Raw genomic sequence first — 18,851 nt, 5'->3', positions numbered from 1 at the left:
TTTCAAATCATTGTATTCTGTTTTTATTTACCATTTATACAACGTGCCACCTTCGCTGGTTTTGGGTTTTGTAGAATTACAAACGAGGAGTTAACGTTTTTTTTGTTTATTTTTACGTTTGTAGAGACACCACGCACTTGGAGATCGAGCCCTTCACGCTACTGGGCGTGTGCGCCGGCCTCATTCCCTACCCCCACCACAACCAGTCGCCCAGGAACACATACCAGTGCGCTATGGGCAAGCAGGCCATGGGTAAGAAAGTCATAGTCGTCCATGCCTTTGGTCTCTTGTCCCTAAAAAGTATTTTTTTGTAAAATACCAGTCAGGGTGGAAATTTTCAAACAAGTCAAACTTCGGAGCTGAATGTGTTTATGTTTGGAGATTGTTTTTTTAACGGGGAAAATGCGTGTTCTTTAAATCATCCATGTTTGCCAGGCATGGGCCAATATTCAATATGTCGGTTAACTAAAAGAAAAAATTCAAACTATAAGAGGCAATTCCTGAAGGAATTGCGTGTGAATGCTCCAATGCTGAAGTTGAATTGAAAAGCTGACAGAATGTAGTATGAATGTAAGAATAGTTTGAATGAAGGAATGGTTTGAATGTTGAAGAGCTGACGCAAAACTGAAATGCTAATTGAACGTAGGGTGAATGTAGAAATGGTTTGAATATTGAAATCCTTTAAATCATGGGTGTCAAACTCTGGCCCGCGTGCCAAATTTGGCCCTTAAGGCATTATCAAATTAACATTGGAGCTGGCCTGTCAGTATTATACAGCGGCGGTGTTGCTATAACACCGCATTCACCACTAATACTCATACTTGCCAACCCTCCCGATTTTCCCGGGAGACTCAAAAATTTCAGTGCCCCTGCAGAAAATTTCCAGGGGGCAACCATTCTCCCGAATTTCTCCCGATTTCCACCTGGACAACGATATTGGGGGGGTGCCTTAAAGGCTCTGCTTTAAACGTCCTCTACAACTCTTCGTCACGTCCGCTTTTCCTACATAGAAACAGCTAGCCGACTCAGTCACATAATATATGCGGCTTATACACGCACTGACAAGGGAATGCAATCATACTTGGTCAACAACCATACAGGTCACACTGAGGGTGGCCGCATAAACAAATTTAACACTGTTACAAATATGCGCCACACTGTGAACCCACACCAAACAAGAATGACTAGTACATTTCGGGAGAACATCCGCACCATAACACAACATAAACACAACAGAACAAATACCCAGAACCACTTTCAGCACTAACTCTTCCGGGACGCTACAATATACACCCCCGCTACCAACAAACCCCGCCCACCTCAGGTTGCCTCAGTTCAAAGCGTGAGCCCCGACATTAATGAACAAGCACCCAAGAAAAGTTGCAAGGTATCCGGCTTGGGCACATCAGATTAGATCAGTGTGTCGCAAACTGAGCAGTAAAAAGGCCTGAATGGTTGATTTATTGTTTATTATATTCTCCAATTTATTAGCCTGTGGAAAAAGTTTATTTTTATATTTACCTCAGAAGGCTGCAAATAGAAAAGAGGAATTCAATTTTTATTTAAATTTTATTTGATATGCCATTGATTTTTTAAAATTATTATTATTATTTAAAACTCGATTTTGCATGTCATTATAAAGTTATATAAGCCTTGCTTTGTCAATATTCAATGCAAAACTTGTTTGGGTCCCTATTAAAGGATTAATTTGTTCAACCTCGGCCCGCGGCTTCGTTCAGTTTTAAATTTTGGCCCACTCTGTATTTGAGTTTGACACCCCTGCTTTAAATGCTTAAATAGTTTGAATGTTGGAGAATTTGAATTTCCAGGAAAAGTGTAAGTTTGAATGTCCAGGAAGAGTGGAATGAGTTGATGTTGGAACGGTTTGAACAGGTTGAAAAATGTGGGAGTTGTGCAACTTGGAAAAATGTCCCATTCATTTCAATGGGAACTTCCTGGAATTTTGGGAAAAGTGGGATTTAAGAGCATGAATGAGCTGAATTGGTTGGTGTTGGAATTGATTAAATCGGTCAAAAAATTTTGAAGTAGTAACTGCTTTTAATTGAGAAATTCCTGGAATTTCGGGAAAACCATGAATTTTTCTAGTTCCTTAACCAACATGTTTTTTGTCCTGAATATGAGGACTGTTTTGACGGTGGAACGGTTGAAATGGGTTAAAAAATGTGAAAGGAGTAGTCGAACTTAAGAAGGATGGAAATAGGTCACCAAAAAACGAAAATTTTTGCAAATTTGTTGAATGTGGAAACATTTTAATTTGAATGTCTGGGATGTGTTGAATGTGGTTTGAATGGGTTGAAGAATGTGAGGATTGTGGAAGTCGGAAAAATGGCCAACTAATTTTGAATGGGGAAAATGCAAAAAGAAAAGGAATTATGGGAAATCCGGGAATTTTTGTTTAGAATTGTTGAAGCAGAGCACACGATCCCTGAACAGGCTGAAAAATTTTGAAGTTAGAGCAGTTTAAATCAGATGAAAATGTGGAAATTGTGGAACTTTGGAAAATGTCCCATTGCGAAAAAAGGGGATTTTTTGGAAAATGTTAAAAAATTTGAATAGTCTGAATGAGTTGAAATGGTTGGTTTTGGAATAGTTTAAAACAGTCCAGAATGTTTAAGTAGTAACAGTTTTTAATTGAGAAATTCCTGGAATTTTGGGAAAACCGGGAATTTTTCTAGTTCCTTAACCAACTTGTGTTTTGTCCTGAATACGAGGAGTGTTTTGACGGTGGAACGGTTGAAATGGGTTAAAAAATGTGAAAGGAGTAGTCGAACTTAAGAAGGATGGAAATAGGTCACCAAAAAACGAAAATTTCTGCAAATTTGTTGAATGTGGAAACATTTTAATTTGAATGTGTTGAAGGTGGTTTGAATGGGTTGAAAAATGTGAGGATTGTGGAAGTCGGAAAAATGGCCAATTCATTTTGAATGGGGAAAATGCAAAAAGGAAAGGAATTATGGGAAATCCGGGAATTTTTGTTTAGAATTGTTGAAGCAGAGCACACGATCCCTGAACAAGCTGAATATTTTGAAGTTAGAGCAGTTTAAATCAGATGAAATTGTGGAACTTTGAAAAATGTCCCATTGCGAAAAAAGGGGATTTTTTGGAAAATGGTAAAAAATTTGAATAGTCTGAATGAGTTGAAATGGTTGGTTTTGGAATAGTTTAAATCAGTCCAGAATGTTGAAGTAGAAACAGTTTTTAATTGAGAAATTCCTGGAATTTCGGGAAAACCATGAATTTTTCTAGTTCCTTAACCAACTTGTTTTTGTCCTGAATATGAGGAGTGTTTTGACGGTGGAACGGTTGAAATGGGTTAAAAAATGTGAAAGGAGTAGTCGAACTTAAGAAGGGTGGAAATAGGTCACCAAAAAACGAACATTTTTGCAAATTTGTTGAATGTGGAAACATTTTAATTTGAATGTTTGGGATGTGGTGAAGGTGGTTGAACGGGTTGAAGAATGTGAGGATTGTGGAAGTCGGAAAAATGGCCAATTCATTTTGAATGGGGAAAATGCAAAAAGAAAAGGAATTATGGGAAATCCGCAAATTTTTTTTAGAATTGTTGAAGCAGAGCACACGATCCCTGAACAGGCTGAATATTTTGAAGTTAGAGCAGTTTAAATAAGATGAAAATGTAGAAATTGTGGAACTTCGAAAAATATCCCATTGCGAAAAAAGGGGATTTTTTGGGAAAATGTAAACAATTTGAATAGTCTGAATGAGTTGAAATGGTTGGTATTGGAATAGTTTAAAACAGTCCAGAATGTTGAAGTAGTAACAGTTTTTAATTGAGAAATTCCTGGAATTTTGGGAAAACTAGAATTTTTTTGTAGTTCCTTAACCAACTTGGTTTTTGTCCTGAGTGTTTTGACGGTGGTACGGTTGAAATGGGTTACAAAATGTTAAAGGAGTAGTCGGACTTAAGAGGGGTGGGAATAGGTCACCAAAAAATGGAGATTCCTGGACATTTGTTGAATGTGGAAAAATTGTAATTTGAATATCCAGGATGAGTTGAATGTGGTGAAGGTGGAATGGTTTGAATGGGTTGAAGAATGTGGGAATTGTGGAAGTTTTAAAAATGGCCAATTAATTTTAAATGAGGAAAATAAAAAAAAGAATTATGGGAAATCCGGGAATTTTTTTTTAAATTGTTGAAGTACAGCACACAATTCCTGAACAAGCTGAATATTTAGAAGTTGGAACAATTAGAATCAGATGAAAAATGTGGGAATTGGGGAACTTTGAAGAATGCCCCATTGATTTCAATGGGAATTTCAGAAAAATTGGGAATTTCGCGAAAAGCGTGATTTTTTTTGAAAATGGTAAAAAAAAAAATATGAATGCTCTGAATAAGTTGAAATGGTTGGTGTTGACATTTTTCAAATCGGTCGAGAAATGTTGAAGTAGTTACATGTTGAGAAATGGTATTGCGGAATTTCGGGAAAACCGGGAAATTTTCCAGGTCAAAAAACAACTTTGTTTTGACGGTGGAACAGTTGAAATGCATTGAAAAATGTGGGAAGAGTAGTTACCAGAAAAAAGGATGGAAATAGGGCTTAGGAACACCAGGAATTCTGGAAAATTCTGGAATTTGGGACATGCTCTCGCTGAGAGAGCATGAGTAGGTTGAGGTGGTTGGGGTTTGAGGGGGGCGGGAAAATTGGAAATTCTCATTGAAGTTCCACAACTCCCACATTTTTCATCTGATTTTAACCGTTCCAGCTTCAAAATATTTAGCCTATTCAAGAATTCCAAAAATTTCTAGAATTCCAGGTTTCCCAGGACATTTTTCCATTCAAAATGATTTGGCCATTTTTCAAAGTTTCACCATTTCCACATTTTTTAAGCAATTCAAACCATTCAACCTTCAACACATTTCAACATCCTGGAAATTTAAACAACCTTTATTTTCCATCTTCAAAAAAATTTCCAGGATTTTCCAGAATTCCTGGTGTTCCAAAGCCCAATTTCCACCCTTTTGTCTGGCGACTACTCCTTCCAGAATATTTCAACGCATTTCAACCGTTCCACCATCCAAACATTCCTCTTAATCAGTACAAAAAATGTTGTTTTTTGAACTTGAAAAATTCCCCGTTTTCCCAAAATTCCAGGAATTCCGTAATACCATTTCTCAATTCCACATGTTACTACTGCAACATTTCTCAACCGATTTTAAAAATTCCAACACCAACCATTTCAACTCTTCCAGACCATTTAAGTTTTTTTCAACATTTTCTAAAAAAATTCCCGCTTTTCCCGAAATTTCCCCAAAAAATTGGAAATTCTCATTGAAGTTCCACAACCCCCACATTTTTCATCTGATTTTAACCGTTCCAACTTCAAAATATTCAGCCTCTTCAAGAATTCCAAAAATGTCTAGAATTCCAGGTTTCCCAGGACATTTTTCCATTCAAAATGAATTGGCCATTTTTCAAAGTTGCACCATTTCCACATTTTTTAAGCAATTCAAACCATTCAACCTTCAACACATTTCAACATCCTGGAAATTTAAACAACCTTTTTTTTCCATCTTCGAAAAAAATTCCAGGATTTTCCAGAATTCCTGGTGTTCCAAAGCCCAATTTCCACCCTTTTGTCTGGCGACTACCCCTTCCAGAATATTTCAACGCATTTCAACCGTTCCACCGTCCAAACATTCCTCTTAATCAGGACAAAAATTTTGTTTTTTGAACTGGAAAAATTCCCAGTTTTCCAGAAATTCCAGGAATTCCGTTATACCTTTTGTCAATTCAACATGTTACAACTGCAACATTTCTCAACCGATTTTTTAAAATTCCAACACCAACCATTTCAACTCATCCAGACCATTCAAGTTTTTTTCAACATTTTCTAAAACAATTCACGCTTTTCCCAAAATTTTTAATAAAAAATTGGAAATTCCCATTGAAGTTCCACAACTCCCACATTTTTCATCTGATTTTAACTGTTCCACCTTCAAAATATTCAGCCTGTTTGGGAATTGCGTGCTCTACTTCAACAATTCTAAAAAAATTCCAGGATTTTAGTTCAACTTCAGCTTCGGAGCATTCACACGCAATTCCTTAAAGAATTGCCTCATCTATCCAACCATCCATTTGCTACCGCTTGTCCCTTTTGAGTTTGCGGGGGGTGCTGGAGCCCATCTCAGCTGCATATTGTATTATTACATTAACGGTTAATTTGGTCTCATTAAATTAATGGTAATAATATAGTTGATCGGCAATAATTCTTAGGTCAATATAATGTCAAGCAAATTTTGTTCTGGGCCCAGGCCTAATGTCGGCGTGGACAAGTTGCCACGGCAGAAAAGCTCAAATCCCTTCTCAAACATCCTCCTTAAAGCGGAGCTATCCCTAATTCTGTGTTCCTTGCACACAAACAAACACTTACAGTCGGTTTAATCTCACGTGAACACAGTTGCTATCCCATAAATCTGCTTCTTCACGCTGTTATTTGTGCAGGTTAAATCTTACAAAAAAGAAGACATGTGAACGTCAGCATGCATGTGTGATTAAGTCTGTTTTTTCTTCTTCGTGTGTGTGTGTGTGTGTGTGTGTGTGTGTGTGTGTGTGTGTGTGTGTGTGTGTGTGTGTGTGTGCGTGTGTGTGTGTGTGTGTGTGTGTGTGTGTGTGTGTGTGTGTTCCTGTATTTCTACCCTTCTTGAGACATCAACAAGAAACAGTAGCTTCCATATGAGGAGGTGTGAACAAGTTCGGACATAAATCATGGTCCCAATATGGAAAACCATTGCATTTAATAGAGAATCTCTCATTTGCACCCCTGGTGGTGAAATCTATTAAAATTAAGGTGGTCCCAAAGAGGAGAGATTTTTCAAATTTAAGTACTCCCCCTCTGGTCAACATATGAAATAACATGTGTGTTTAAGAAATTGAAACGCGCCCCCTTTGACCTAAACTATGTTAAAAAATCAAATATAAATGTGTATAGAGACATACTGTAATAACTTGAAGTAAATAATGAAGATTAAAAAACAATTACAAACAAAAATCCCCCACAAAAATTATAAAAATAAACTAAAAGCAGTTTTTTTCTCACGAAGTGTCGACTTTTTTCTTATAAAGTTGGGAACAATTTCTTATTCTTTCAGTTTCTGTAATATTGCAATATTTTCTTGTAATATTATTACTTTTTTATGTAAAATGTTTACTTTCTAATGCAAAATGGTAACATTTGTCATATAAAATTCTGACTTTTATCACAATATCGCCCATTTTTTTTAGTAAAATTCATAAAATTGACAAAATTTGAAGCTTTTATTGTAGGCAAGGCAACTTTATTTGTATAGCACTTTTCATACACAAGGCAGACTCAAAGTGTTTCACTGACAAAAATTGAGACTGTTGAGTAAAATTCAAACTTATACCATAATATTGCACAAATATACATTTTTTCTTGCAAAATTCGGACTTGCGTTGAGTAAAATAACGACTTTTAATATAATACTGCTGAAATTCCAAGTTTTTCCTGTAAAATTGTTACCTTTTTCCTGTGAAATTCAAACTCATTTTTCACAACAAGCTTTTTTATATTGGCATACTATGTATATATTATTAATGTTGTAAGGAACGTATTTTTCGGATTATACGTCGCACCGGCCGAAAATGCATAATAAAGAAGGAAAAAAACATATAAGTCGCACTGGAAAAACAAGTCACATTTTTGGGGGGAAATTTATTTGATAAAATCCAACACCAAGAATAGACTTTTGAAAGGCAATTTAAAATAAATAAAGAATAGTGAACAACAGGCTGCATAAGTGTACGTTATATGAGGCATAAATAACCAACTGAGAAGGTGCCTGGTATGTTAACGTAACATATTATGGTAAGAGTCATTCAAATAGCTATAACATATAGAACATGCTATACCAGGGGTGTCAAACTCAAATACAGAGTGGGCCAAAATTTAAAATTGCACAAAGCCGCGGGCCAAGGTTGAACAAATTAACCTTTTACGTGGTAGCGTTTATTGTAGCGTCCCGGAAGAGTTAGTGCTGCAATGGGGGCTGGGTATTTGTTCTGTTCTGTTACGATGCGGATGTTCTCCCGAAATGTGTTTGTCATTCTTGTTTGGTGTGGGTTCACAGCGTGGTGCATATTTGTAACAATGTTAAAGTTGTTTATACGGCCACCCTCAAGTGTGACATGTATGGCAGTTGACCAAGTATGCGAGGCATTCACTTGTGAGTGTGTAGAAGCCGCTTATATTATGAGGCTTGGTCGGCACGCTGTTTGTATGGAGGATAAGCCGACGTGACAACAGGTTGTAGAGAATGTTAAAGGCACTGCCCCCAATATTGTTGTCCGGGTGGAAATCGGGAGATATTCGGGAGAATGGTTGCCCAGGGAGATTTTCGGGAGGGGCACTGAACTTCGGGAGTGTCCCAGGAAAATCGGGAGGGTTGGCAAGTATGAATATTAGCGGTGAATGCGGTGTTACAGCGGCACAGCCACTGTATAATACCGGCGGGCCAGCTCCCATGTTAATTTGATATTGCCTCAAGGGCCAAGTGAAATTACATGGCGGGCCAAATTTGACACCCATGTGCTATACCTTCACCAAACAATCTGTCACTCATAATCTATAAATCCCATGAAATCTTCTTCCTCGATGTCGCTTCTAAACAACTCTGCCAACTCCAAAGTTATGCGCCGCTTCCTCTTGTCGTTTTCTGCTTCATATTTCAATACGTCCAACTTGTAATCTGCAGTACATGATTTCCTTTTCGGTGCCATTTTTGTTCAGCCCTTCTCAGTTTTTATAAGTTACCGCCAACCATGACATGATCCATTTTAATAGCCACAGGCAGTAGCCTATAGCAGTTAGCATTCCATGACCCACAATGCACTTCTGCCATGACCCTCCCCCGCCGAATTCTTATTGGTTGACGTGGGTGTAAAGATTTCTGACATTTTCTTCGTCTCTTCCGCGAATGAGATAAATAATATTATTATATATTTTACGGTAATGTGTTAATAATTTCACACATATGTCGCACCCCCGGCCGGCCAAAGTATGAAAATGAAACTGCGACTTATAGTCCGAAAAATACGGTACACATCTTTATATATCTAGAAAGGGTGGTCCTAAAGAGGTAGGCTTTTTTCGCAGGTCTCAAGAAGGTAAAACATACAAGAATGTGTGTTTGTGTGTATGTGTGTGTGTGTGTATGCGAATGGACATCAAACATGCGGCGCTTGCGTAGGTCCTCTATTGTGCGGTGTGTGTGCGGAGGCCCTTTCCCTGCCAGTCATCCCGAGTGTCATTAGCAATTCATTGTGTCTGCGCTAGCTGTGCTGCGGGGGGGGGGTCAGTGTGCTCAGCTGCGAAAGACCACAGAGTGTGCGCCCGCGGCTCCTTGGTAACCACAACTTCCCCAAACGGCGCCCCGATAACATTTGTAGGAACTGCGTTTCACCCCCAAAACTCTCCACCCCCTCCCCATCTTTAGAAAAACACAGACTGGAACTATATTTGGCCCAATATCCTCTGCCTTGTCTGTCTTGTGTGGACAAGCCTATACATGTGCAAATCTGCTTGTGCGGCCCGGGCCCATTATCACAGGCTGCGCCTTGTAGCCTGATTGTCAAGTAATAGCATGTGACAAATGTCACAGGCTCCCAGGGAGGCCATTCATTACCCCATAACTCGGGCCCGTTCCGCCTCACTGGAGGGGTAAACGCCCAAAAGGCCCCCAAATGGGTAATTTGGAGGTGACTTATTATAACACGGCCATAAAGGTAATTTAAATTGTGGGCTGAAATGTTTTGAGGCGACATGATGACTTAGACTTAGACTTCCCTTTTATTGTCATTCAAATTTGAACTTTACAGCACAGATAAGAACGACATTTCGTTACATAAGCTCATGGTAGTGCAGGATAAAAAAAACATGCATACAGTGGGGCAAAAAAGTATTTAGTCAGCCAGCGATTGTGCAAGTTCTCCCACTTAAAATGGTGACAGAGGTCTGTAATTTTCATCATAGGTACACTTCAACTGTGAGAGACAGAATGTGAAAAAAAATCTAGGAATTTTAAAGAATTTATTTGTAAAATAAGTATTTGGTCAACCATTCAAAGCTCTCACTGATGGAAGGAGGTTTTGGCTCAAAATCTGACGATACATGGCCCCATTCATTCTTTCCTTCACACGGATCAATCGTCCTGTCCCCTTAGCAGAAAAACAGCCCCAAAGCATGATGTTTCCACCCCCATGCTTCACAGTAGGTATGGTGTTCTTTGGGTGCATCTCAGTATTCTTCTTCCTCCAAACACGACGAGTTGATTTTATACCAAAATGGATACATGGATGATACATCAGAGGATTGGGAGAATGTCATGTGGTCAGATGAAACCAAAAGAGAACTTTTTGGTGTAAACTCAACTCGTGGTGTTTGGAGGAAGAAGAATACTGAGTTGCATCCCAAGAACACCAGACCCACTGTGAAACATGAGGGTGGAAACATGATTTGGGGCTATTTTTCTGCTAAGGGGACAGGACGATTGATCCGTGTTAAGGAAAGAATGAATGGGGCCATGTATCGTGAGATTTTGAGCCAAAACCTCCTTCCATCAGTGAGAGCTTTGAATGGTTGACCAAATAATTATTTTCCACCATAATTTATAAATAAATTATTTAAAATTCTTACAATGTGAATTCCTGGATTTTTTTTTTTAATTCTGTCTCTCACAGTTGAAGTGTACCTATGATGAAAATTACAGACCTCCGTCATCATTTTAAGTGGGAGAAGTTGCACAATCGGTGGCTGACTAAATACTTTTTTGCCCCACTGTATATAATTAAATAAGTATATATAAATAATATATAAATATATTTAAATATACGTACCGTATTTTCAGCACTATAAGGCGCACCGGATTCTAAGGCGCATATAGCTCGGTTGGTAGAGTGGCCGTGCCAGCAACTTGAGGGTTGCAGGTTCGATTCCCGCTTCAGCCATCCTAGTCACTGCTTTGTGTCCTTGGGCAAGACACTTCACCCACCTGTTATACAAGTTATAAGTTATATAAGCCTTGCTTGTTCAATATTTAATGCAAAACTTGTTTGGGTCCCTATTAAAAGATTAATTTGTTCAACCTTGGCCCGCGGCTTTGTTCTGTTTAAAATTTTGGCCCACTCTGTATTTGAGTTTGACACCCCTGTGCTAAAGGTTCTAAGTGTTGTACGTGCATACAAATGTTTTAAATTAGATTTTCCTCTAAGGTTATATTTATCCTCTTTAGTTAGTCTTCTCCCTAGGTCCGTGTACCACTCCGTACAGCGATAATATCACCAGTACGATATTATCGGACATCTCTAGTGATCATATACTTTTTAATGAGAATTAGCCGATACTGATTGGAGGCCAATGTGTTTATTTTTGTGGTTGTAGTTTGCAGTCGTGTACAAACACTGCATTGTTTAATGTTTTGCCTTCTTAAAGGGGAACATTATCACCAGACCTATGTAAGCGTCAATATATACCTTGATGGGGCAGAAAAAAGACCATATTTTTTTTAACCGTTTTCCGAACTCTAAATGGGTGAATTTTTGCGAATTAAACGCCTTTCTGTTTATCGGTCTTTTTGCGATGACGTCAGAACGTAACGTCTCTGAGGTAATACAGCCGCCATTTTCATTTTCAACACATTACAAACGCCGGGTCTCAGCTCTGTTATTTTCCGTTTTTTCGACTATTTTTTGGAACTTTGGAGACATCATGCCTCGTTGGTGTGTTTTCGGAGGGTGTAACAACACTAACAGGGAGGGATTCAAGTTGCACCACTGGCCCGAAGATGCGAAAGTGTCTGCCGCCAGACCCCCATTGAATGTGCCAGAGTGTCTCCACATTTGACCGGCGATGGTAAGGCAGACATTGCACAGAGTTGTATGGATAACCTGTAGATGCATTTGCAACTATAAAGTAAACGAATTCACAAAGGTGAGTTTTGTTGATGTTGACTGCCAGCTAATCGATGCTAACAGACTACGCTAATCGATGCTAACATGCTATTTACCGGCGGTGCTAAAGCAGACATGGCACAGAGATGTATGGATAACCTGCAGATGCATTTGCAACTATGTTACGTTTACTTCCACCCACATTTAATGCGAAACAAACACTTACCAATCGAAGGATTTAAGTTGCTCCAGTGTCACGAGATGCGAAAGTCCTGATCGTTTGTTCCGCACATTTTACCGGCGATGCTAACGCAGCTATTCGGCCATGCTATGGCTATGAATAGCGTCAATAGCTATTCGCTCAATAGCTTCAGTTTCTTCTTCAATACTTTCATACTCCAACCATCCATTTCAATACATGCGTAATCTGTTAAATCGCTTAAGTCGCTGAAATCCGAGTCTGAATCCGAGTTAATGTCGCTATATCTTGCTGTGGTTTTCGCAATTGTTTGTTTACATTGTCAGCACTGTATGACGTCACAGGGAAACGGATAGTCGCATCGCAAATAGCAAAAATCATGCACTTTAAAGCTTTTTTTAGGGATATTCGGGGACCGGTAAAATTTTGAAAAAAATTTCAAAAAATACAACAAGCCTCTGGGAACTGATTTTTATTGTTTTTAACCGTTTTGAAATTGTAATAATGTTCCCCTTTAAGGAGCAAAGAATTACCCAATATATTCAAAAAGGATCTGTGTATAATACAGTCAGAATTTTCAATGCTATTGTTTTGTATCTCATTTTGCGGCCTCCAGGGACGATCGGCTACAACCAGAGGAACCGCATCGACACGCTGATGTACCTGCTGGCCTACCCACAGAGGCCCATGGTCAAAACCAAAACCATCGAGCTGATCGACTTCGAGAAGCTCCCCGCTGGCCAGAACGCCACCGTGGCCGTGATGAGCTACAGCGGCTACGACATTGAGGACGCCTTGGTGCTCAACAAGGCCTCCCTTGACAGAGGTGAGCCGAAGCTGCAATATTGGACAAACGTGCCGGTGTGGACAATCACACCGCTTAGATCAGGGATCCCCAAACTTTTGGACCCTGGGGGCCGCATTGGATTAAAAAAAGTTGGCCAGGAGCCAGGCTATATCTATCCATCCATCCATCCACTTGTGAAGAACATAATGTCATGGCTGTCTTGAGTTTCCAATCATTTCTACAACTCTTTATTTTTTTGTGATTGGAGCACATACTTGTTGGTCACAAAAAACAGTCATGAAGTTTGCTTTTTTTATGAATTTCTTATGGGTCTACTGAAAATGTGAGCAAATGTGCTGGGTCAAAAGTATACATACAGCACTGTTCATATTTGCTTACATATCCCTTGGCAAGTTTCACTGCATTAAGGCACTTTTGGTATCCATCCACAAGCTTCTGCTTGAATTTTTGACCACTCATCTTGACAAAATTGGGGCAGTTAAGCTAAATTTGTTGGTTTTCTGACATGGACTTGTTTCTTCAGCATTGTCGGACTTTGCGAAGGCCATTCTAAAACCTTCATTCTAGCCTGATTTAGGCATTCCTTTATCACTTTTGACGTGTTTTTTGGGTCGTTGTCCTGTTGGAACACCCAACCACGCCCAAGACCCAACCTCCAGGCTGATGATTTTAGGTTGTCCTGAAGAATTTGGAGGTGGTAATCCTTTTTTATTGTCCCATTTACTCTCTGTAAAGCACCAGTTCATTTGGCAGTAAAATAGGCCCAGAGCATAATATTACTACCACCACCATGCTTTACGGTTGGCATGATGTTCCTGTGATTAAAGACCTCACCTTTTCTCCTCCAAACATACTGCTGGGTATTGTGGCCAAACAGCTCATATTTTTATTCATCTGACCACAGACCTTTCCTCCGGAAGGTCTTATCTTTGTCCATGTGGTGTCTGGTGAAACAAAACTTAAGCTGTTTGGCCATAATACCCAGCAATATGTTTGGAGGAGAAAAGGTGAGGCCTTTACCATGAATTGATTTACGTGGACCCCAACTTAAACAAGTTGAAAAACTTATTCGGGTGTTACCATTTAGTGGTCAATTGTATGGAATATGAACTGCACTGTCCAATCTACTAATACAAGTTTCAATCAATCAAAAACCACCACCATGCTTGACGGTAGGAGTGGTGTTTATGGGATTAAATGCCTCACCTTTTCTCCTCCTAACATATTGCTGGGTATTGTGGCCAAACAGCTCAAATATTGTTTCATCTGACCACGGAACTTTCCTCGAGTAGTTCTTATTTTTGTCCATGTGATGTTAGATGAAGCAAAAATTGAGCTGTTTGGCCACAATACCCAGCAATATGTTTGGAGGAGAAAAGGTGAGGCCTTTAATCCCAGGAACACTACACCTACCGTCAACTATGGTGGTGGTAGTATTATGTTCTGGGCCTGTTTTGCTGCCAATGGAACTGTTTTTTTACAGAGAGTAAATGGGACAATGAAAAAGAAGGATTACCTCCAAATTCTTCAGTTAATTAAAATCCTCAGCCTGGAGGTTGGGTCTTGGGCGCAGTTGGGTGTCCGAACAGGACAATGAAAGTATTGGAAACTCAAGACAGCCATGAGATGATGTTCTTTACAAGTGTATGTCAATTTTTGACATACATGTCTCTTTGCAGATCAGACAAAACGACTCTTTTTTTATACTGGACAAAACATTTTTTTATGTCCACTGATGTTTAAAAACTCCACACTCTGAGCCTATTTTAGTTTCCCAACAATTTCGCCAAAAAAAATGGTTATTTTTTTTTAACTCGGGCGGTAGTTTGGGGACCTATGTGATAGAATATACACTCTATGGTAAGCTATCCAAATTGCTATTATTAGCTCACAACACCTAAATATACTGCACGTACGTAATGTAATCAATCTAAAGTACGTAATTAGGTCAAATATAATTTGCCAGAGCGGCTAGGAGACCCCGAGAGTAACAATTGGTAGAAAATGGATTGATGGATGGGCTAGAAAGGACATAATAAAAATAAAAAAAACTTTTTTTTTTTTTTTTTTTTTTTTACTCTGGACTAGCCGCGGGCCGGATTTTGGACGCTGGCGGGCCATATCTGGCCGTAGTTTGGGGACCCACTGCCTGAGATAATTATAACTCTGCTCTCAACAGGCTTTGGTCGTTGTCTTGTCTACAAAAACACCAAGTGCACGCTCAAGCGTTACACCAATCAAACCTTCGACAAGGTGCTGGGCCCCATGCTGGATGCTACTACAAGAATGCCCATCTGGAGGCATAACATCCTGGATTCTGACGGCATCTGCTGCCCGGGTAAGGAGTCGCATGTTACCCACCAGGCCGTGGTGCCTGCAGACTGACCCGGTAGACCCGATAGAATAGAGCAGGGGTGTCAAAGTCAAATACAGAGTGGGCCAAAATTTGAAACTGAACAAAGCCGCGGGCCAAGGGTTGAACAAATGAACTTTTTAATAGGGACCCAAACACGTTTTGCATTGAATATTGAACAAGCAAGGCTTATATAACTTTATAGTGACATGCAAAATCGAGTTTCAAATAATAATAATAATATTTAAAAAATATCAATGGCATATCAAATAAAATTTTTATAAAAATTGAGTGCCTCTTTTCTATTTGCAGCCTTCTGAGGTAAATATCAAAATAAACTTTGTCCACAGGCTAATAATACATTTGAAAATAAAATAACAATAATGAATGAATCAAGCATTCAAGGCTTGAAGTAACCAGAGAAAGTGCATGAATAAATTGTTAATTATTGCTCAATTTGCTACCCGGATTTGCTTGAACAATGAATATGGAACAAGCAAAATTTATATAACTTAATAGTGCAAAATCAACATTCAAAAAACAAACGGAAAAAAAAAAATGGTCAAATAAATGCAATTTAAATAAAACATTTAATGCCTCTTTTCTATTTGCAGCCTTCTGAGGTAAATATCAAAATACACTTTGTCCACGGGCTAGTAATAAATTTGAAAATAAAATAACAATAATGAATGAATCAAACATTCAAGGCTGGAAGTAACCAGAGAAAGTGCATGAATAAATTGTTAATTATTGCTCAGTTTGCTACACTGATTTGCTTGAACAATGAATATGGAACAAGCAAAAATTATATTATATAATAGTGCAAAATCAACATTCAAAAAACAAACGGAAAAAAAAAAAGGTCAAATAAATGCAATTTAAATACAACATTTAATTCCTCTTTTCTATTTGCAGCCTTCTGAGGTAAATATCAACATTACATTTTTCCACAGGCTAATAAATCTTAAAATAAAATAATAATGAGATGTGTGGGGTTGGTGGTGGGGGGCGGGTTGTGGTGGTAGTCAGTGCTGCAAGGGGTTCTGAGTATTTGTTCTGTTGTGTGTGGATGTTCTCCCGAAATGTGTTAGTCATCCTTGTATGGTGTGGGTTCACAGTGTGGCGCATATTTCTAACAGTGTTAAAGTTGTTTGTACGGCCACCCTCAGTGTGACCTGTATGGCTGCCGAGCAAGTATGCGAGGCATTCACTTAAGTGTGTGTACAAGTCGCATATATCATGTGACTTGGCCGGCACGCTGTTTGTATGGAGTAAAAACGGACGTGAAAACATATTGTAGACAACGCTAAAGGCAGAGCCTTTATAGTACCGGCGGGCCAGCTCAAATGTTAATTTGATATTGCCTCAAGGGCCAAAGGAAATTGTACGGGGGCCAGTTTGACACCCATGGAATAGAGGAAGACACTGGTCTTAATGTAATGCATTGCAGGTCTTTAGAATTAAAAAAAAAAAAGTGATTTGCAAGAAGATAAACATGAAGTGATTATAGTGATTTTCCCCAACTTAACTGTCTAGTGATTAGTACATAAGCATAGTTCAACTGTGTGACGTGCTGCAGGTGAGCGAGTGGAGAACAAGCAGGTGCTGATCAACAAGTCCATGCCAACTGTCACCCAGACGCCACTGGAGGGCAGCACCCAGCCAGGCCAGCCGCAGTACAGGGACGTGCCCATCTGGTGAGTGCACCATGATGCCTACAAAAACTCTACCATTTTTCTGTACTTTATTTGTCTGTGTTCATGTGGTAAGAAATATTCATTTGTTTAGTAATACAATCAAAAAAAAAAAAAAAAACATTTAACAGCAGACTGATAATAATTGTGATGTCAAGTTGTTATATCTGTATGTTACATCATAGATATATCATTTACATACATATGTATATGTATGTATGTATATACAAACCCCATTTCCATGAGTTGGGAAATTGTGTTAAATGTAAATATAAACAGAATACAATGATTTGCAAATCCTTTTCAACCCATATTCAATTGAATGCACTACAAAGACAAGATATTTGATGTTCATACTCATAAACTTTTTTCTTTTTTTTTTCAAATAATAATTAACTTACAATTTTATGGCTGCAACATGTGCCAAAGTAGTTGGGAGATGGCATGTTCACCACTGTGTTACATGGCCTTGCCTTTTGACAACACTCAGTAAACGTTTGGGAACTGAGGAGACACATTTTTCAAGCTTTTTAGGTGGAATTCTTTCCCATTCTTGCTTGATGTACAGCTTAAGTTGTTCAACAGTCCGGGGTCTCCGTTGTGGTATTTTACGCTTCATAATGTGCCACACATTTTCAATGGGAGACAAGTCTGGACTACAGGCAGGCCAGTCTAGTACCCGCACTCTTTTTACTACGAAGCCACGCTGTTGTAACACGTGGCTTGGCATTGTCTAGCTGAAATAAGCAGGGGCGTCCAAGATAACGTTGCTTGGATTGCAACATGTGTTGCTCCAAAACCTGTATGTACCTTTCAGCATTAATGTTGCCTGCACAGATGTGTAAGTCACCCATGCCTTGGGCACTAATACACCCCCATACCATCACAGATGCTGGCTTTTCAACTTCGCGCCTATAACAGTCCGGATGGTTCTTTTCCTCTTTGGTCCGTAGCACACGACGTCCACGGTTTCCCAAAAAAATTTGAAATATGGACTTGTCAGACCACAGAACACTTTTCCACTTTGCATCTGTCCGTCTTAGATGTGCTCGGGCCCAACGAAGCCGGCGGCATTACTGGGTGTTGTTGATAAATGACTTTCGCATTGCATAGTAGAGTTTTAACTTGCACTTGCAGATGTAGTGACAAACTGTAGTTACTGACATTGGTTTTCTGAAGTGTTCCTGAACCCGTGTGGTGATATCCTTTACACACTGATGTCGCTTTTTGATGCAGTACCGTCGAAGGGCTCGAATGTCATGGGCATTCAATGTTGGTTTTCAGCCTTGTTGCTTACGTGCAGTGATTTCTCCAGATTTTCTACACATTTTGATGATATCACGTATCGTAGATGGTGAAATCCCTAAATTCCTTGCAATAGATGGTTGAGAAATGTTGTTCTTAAACAATTTGCTAGCGCATTTGTTCGCAAAGTGGTGACCCTCGCCCCATCCTTGTTTGTGACTGACTGAGCATTTCATGGAAGCTGCTTTTATACCCAATCATGGACCATATTTTCCAAATTAGCCTGTTCACCTGTGGGATGTTCCAAATAAGTGTTTGATGAGCATTCCTCAACTTTCTCAGTCTTTTTTGCCAGCTTTTTTCGAAACATGAGCTAATATTTGCAAAAATTAACAAAGTTTACCAGTTCGAATGTTAAGTATCTTGTCTTTGCAGTCTATTCAGTTGAATATAAGTTGAAAAGGATTTGAAAATCATTGTATTGTTTTTGTTTACCATTTACACAACGTGCCAACTCCACTGTTTTTTGTATTATTCCGTACTCATAAACAAGACTTATCACAGTTCCAACAATGAAAAGTCACTGTTCCGAAAGGGCACCTGGTAA

General features: G+C 39.0%; 1 protein-coding gene across 1 annotated transcript in view; it reads left to right on the top strand.

Annotated features, from left to right (window-relative positions):
- polr3b (polymerase (RNA) III (DNA directed) polypeptide B) overlaps positions 1-18,851 on the top strand; it is a 99,660-nt gene that overhangs the window by 52,590 nt on the left and 28,219 nt on the right. Inside the window, exons 19-22 of the mRNA XM_061894246.1 lie at positions 125-252; positions 12,761-12,970; positions 15,132-15,290; positions 16,885-17,002. Of these exons, the coding sequence (XP_061750230.1) occupies positions 125-252; positions 12,761-12,970; positions 15,132-15,290; positions 16,885-17,002 (615 nt within the window). The remainder of the gene's footprint in view (positions 1-124; positions 253-12,760; positions 12,971-15,131; positions 15,291-16,884; positions 17,003-18,851) is intronic.

Source organism: Nerophis ophidion, linkage group LG03 (genome assembly GCF_033978795.1).
Source record: "Nerophis ophidion isolate RoL-2023_Sa linkage group LG03, RoL_Noph_v1.0, whole genome shotgun sequence".
Taxonomy (NCBI): Eukaryota; Metazoa; Chordata; class Actinopteri; order Syngnathiformes; family Syngnathidae; genus Nerophis; species Nerophis ophidion.
This window is presented reverse-complemented; position numbering and strand designations above follow the sequence as displayed.